Raw genomic sequence first — 2,462 nt, 5'->3', positions numbered from 1 at the left:
TATATTATATTATATATTATATTATATTATATTATATTATATTATATTATATTATATTATATTACATGGATCTAATAGATCCATACGCAATAGTTTTAAATCATTATCAGGGTTTATGTTGCATTTGTTCAGTTAGTAAATGTTTATGGTTGATTCTGGGGACCTTCATCAGTTTGAGAGGACACAAGAAAGGAGTTAAAATAACAGAAAGTTGTCCTGTTCTTTGATGAAGATTTCTAAACATTCAATAAGCATTTGCCTCGGCTTCTATTCACACGTCTCCTTTTGACAAATAGCTTGTTCTTGTCTAAAGTTTGTGTCTGTAATGTTTCAAAGGGGTTTCAAGGACGCAACGGGTCTGCTTTTCTTGTTCTAGAAAGTACAGAACACCAAGTACTGAACTACAGAGAAAAACATGTAACAAAATAACCAGCTCACATGTATTGTCTGTAAATATGTGTATAGCTGTTGTCATTGTATGTGAACATACTCTTTTCACTTTTCTGTTGTCCCAAATATGAAACGAAAATACTAATCTGATAGAAAATCAATAGCAAATAGTTTGTTTTAATAACCCATGAGCATCGTTATGATTAGTGTGATTCTTTTCTCCTTCTCTCTGGTGTTTCTCTTTCTCTGATGAAGGCCAGGAATCAGCAGATATCTATGGTAAATAAAGACCATTCCACACTTAGGAAACCTCCTCATCTCAAATCACTCACACACCGATCTCTTTGTAACACACTCTGACGAATAGAACTCAAAAACAGACAAAGATTTCCCTGAAATTTGCACAGTGTGTGAATATGTGTGTATTTGTGTGTGTGTGTGTGTGTTTGTATTGTGTACTAATCTTGTAGAACGTATGAAAGGAATAATACGATTCAATTCTGTATTCAAGTAACATTTAGAGGCAATAGAATAGAATAGAATAGAATAGAATTCTGAGGAGGTTTAAAGTTTAAGGCACCATAAAACCTTGAATTCCAACAATGTCTGGTTGGTGGTTTTAGTTTGAAATGAATTTAATTAAGCAAATGGGAGCCCAAACTATAATCAAACCCTAAATTATTGATTTTTATGATGATGTATAATATTATGACATTACTTAGTTAACCCTCTGGGGTCGAGGGTGTTTTGGGGCCTGGAAAAGTTTTGACATGCCCTGACATTTGTGCTTTTTTCAGTTGCTTACAAACACTTGAATGTCAAAAGGCCACCCAAACAAACCGTCAGAATCGCTTATTCACTTTTAGATAGATTTACTCAGTGGAAAGGCAGCCAAAATAACTCACCTGTGTGCTTTGTGAAATCAACTAATATGCTTCAAATGAATCTTGCAGATTCATTGAGCGTTAAGGAACCCTAGTTTCCATAATACTCCATTCAGTGCCATTTAATCTCTCTTTCTGTTTATGTCTCTTCCTCTTATTCTCTCTGGCGTGTTACAAAACCTAGTGAGCTGCATATATAGACAATATTTTTGGCAGCAACATTCGAATCAAGCACAAAATGCTGCCAGTGTTCAGTTTGAACATTTGAAATGCTGCTGCGGTTTGATTTGATTGTGGCCATGATGCCTAAAAATGCAGTCTAGTTAGGCTGCTCACTAGGTTCTGAGACACAGCCTGTGTTTCTCATGTCTCTTGTCTTAATCTGAAACCTAATGGTGGCATTTTCTGCTTTTCTGTCCTACTAATGGTGGTATTTGGTCCTTATTTACTAAGCTCTTACTGTTGAACATGTCAACTATTAAAATATTAATGTTATATTACATCAAAAATATTATTAGTTATGAAAATGAGTGTTAAAGTGTAATATGCAATTTACTCATATTGTAATATGAATGAACACTGTAATGTAACATAATAACCCAGATATTTTAACATTACAAGTCTAGCCATCATTCTGTATGTAGTGCTGTTTTCTGATCGTGGTTTATGCAAGATGAAAAGCATTGCATCAAATAAGTGACTATATTTAGACATTTGAAGTATAACTACATATACTATAGTAGTATGGAAGCCCGTTTCCACCATGGAATAAACATATTAAAAAGGTCATTGCAATTTTTTAAATCTTTCGAATCTTTCTTCCCTTGCAATTCTTAGTTTATATCTCACAATTCTGGCTCCTTTTCTCGCAATTCTGAGGAAAAAAGAATTACGAGATAGAATTCCAAGAAAAAGGCAGAATTGGGAGATAAAATGTCACAATTACGGTTTTTATTTTATTTTTTTATTCCATGGCGGAAACAAAAAAACACTGAATTCCGAGAATTCTGAGGGGGGAAAGTTAGAATTGTGATATAAAATCTGAATTCTGAGTTTAAATCTTGCAATTCTGACTTCTTCTTAGAACTGCAAGTTTATATGTGACCATGGACCACAAAACCAGTCTTAAGTGTCAATTTTACAAAATTGAGATTTATACATCATCTGAAAGCTGAATAAAAAAGCTTT

General features: G+C 33.5%; 1 protein-coding gene across 7 annotated transcripts in view; it reads left to right on the top strand.

Moving 5' to 3' along the window:
- Positions 1 to 2,462, top strand: part of LOC107749009 (mitogen-activated protein kinase 10-like) — a 67,591-nt gene that overhangs the window by 53,960 nt on the left and 11,169 nt on the right. For 6 of the 7 annotated variants that reach the window (XM_016564047.1, XM_016564050.1, XM_016564049.1 and 3 more), the window contains one exon: positions 646 to 669. The exons of the other annotated variant lie outside the window; for it this stretch is intronic. In XM_016564047.1, coding sequence (XP_016419533.1) covers positions 646 to 669 — 24 coding nt within the window. The remainder of the gene's footprint in view (positions 1 to 645; positions 670 to 2,462) is intronic. 7 annotated transcript variants of the gene reach the window in all.

This window comes from Sinocyclocheilus rhinocerous, unplaced genomic scaffold, assembly GCF_001515625.1.
Source record: "Sinocyclocheilus rhinocerous isolate Xijiao unplaced genomic scaffold, SAMN03320098_v1.1 scaffold260, whole genome shotgun sequence".
NCBI lineage: Eukaryota > Metazoa > Chordata > Actinopteri > Cypriniformes > Cyprinidae > Sinocyclocheilus > Sinocyclocheilus rhinocerous.
Note: the sequence above shows the minus strand (reverse complement) of the source record. Positions and strands in the feature narration are given on the sequence as shown.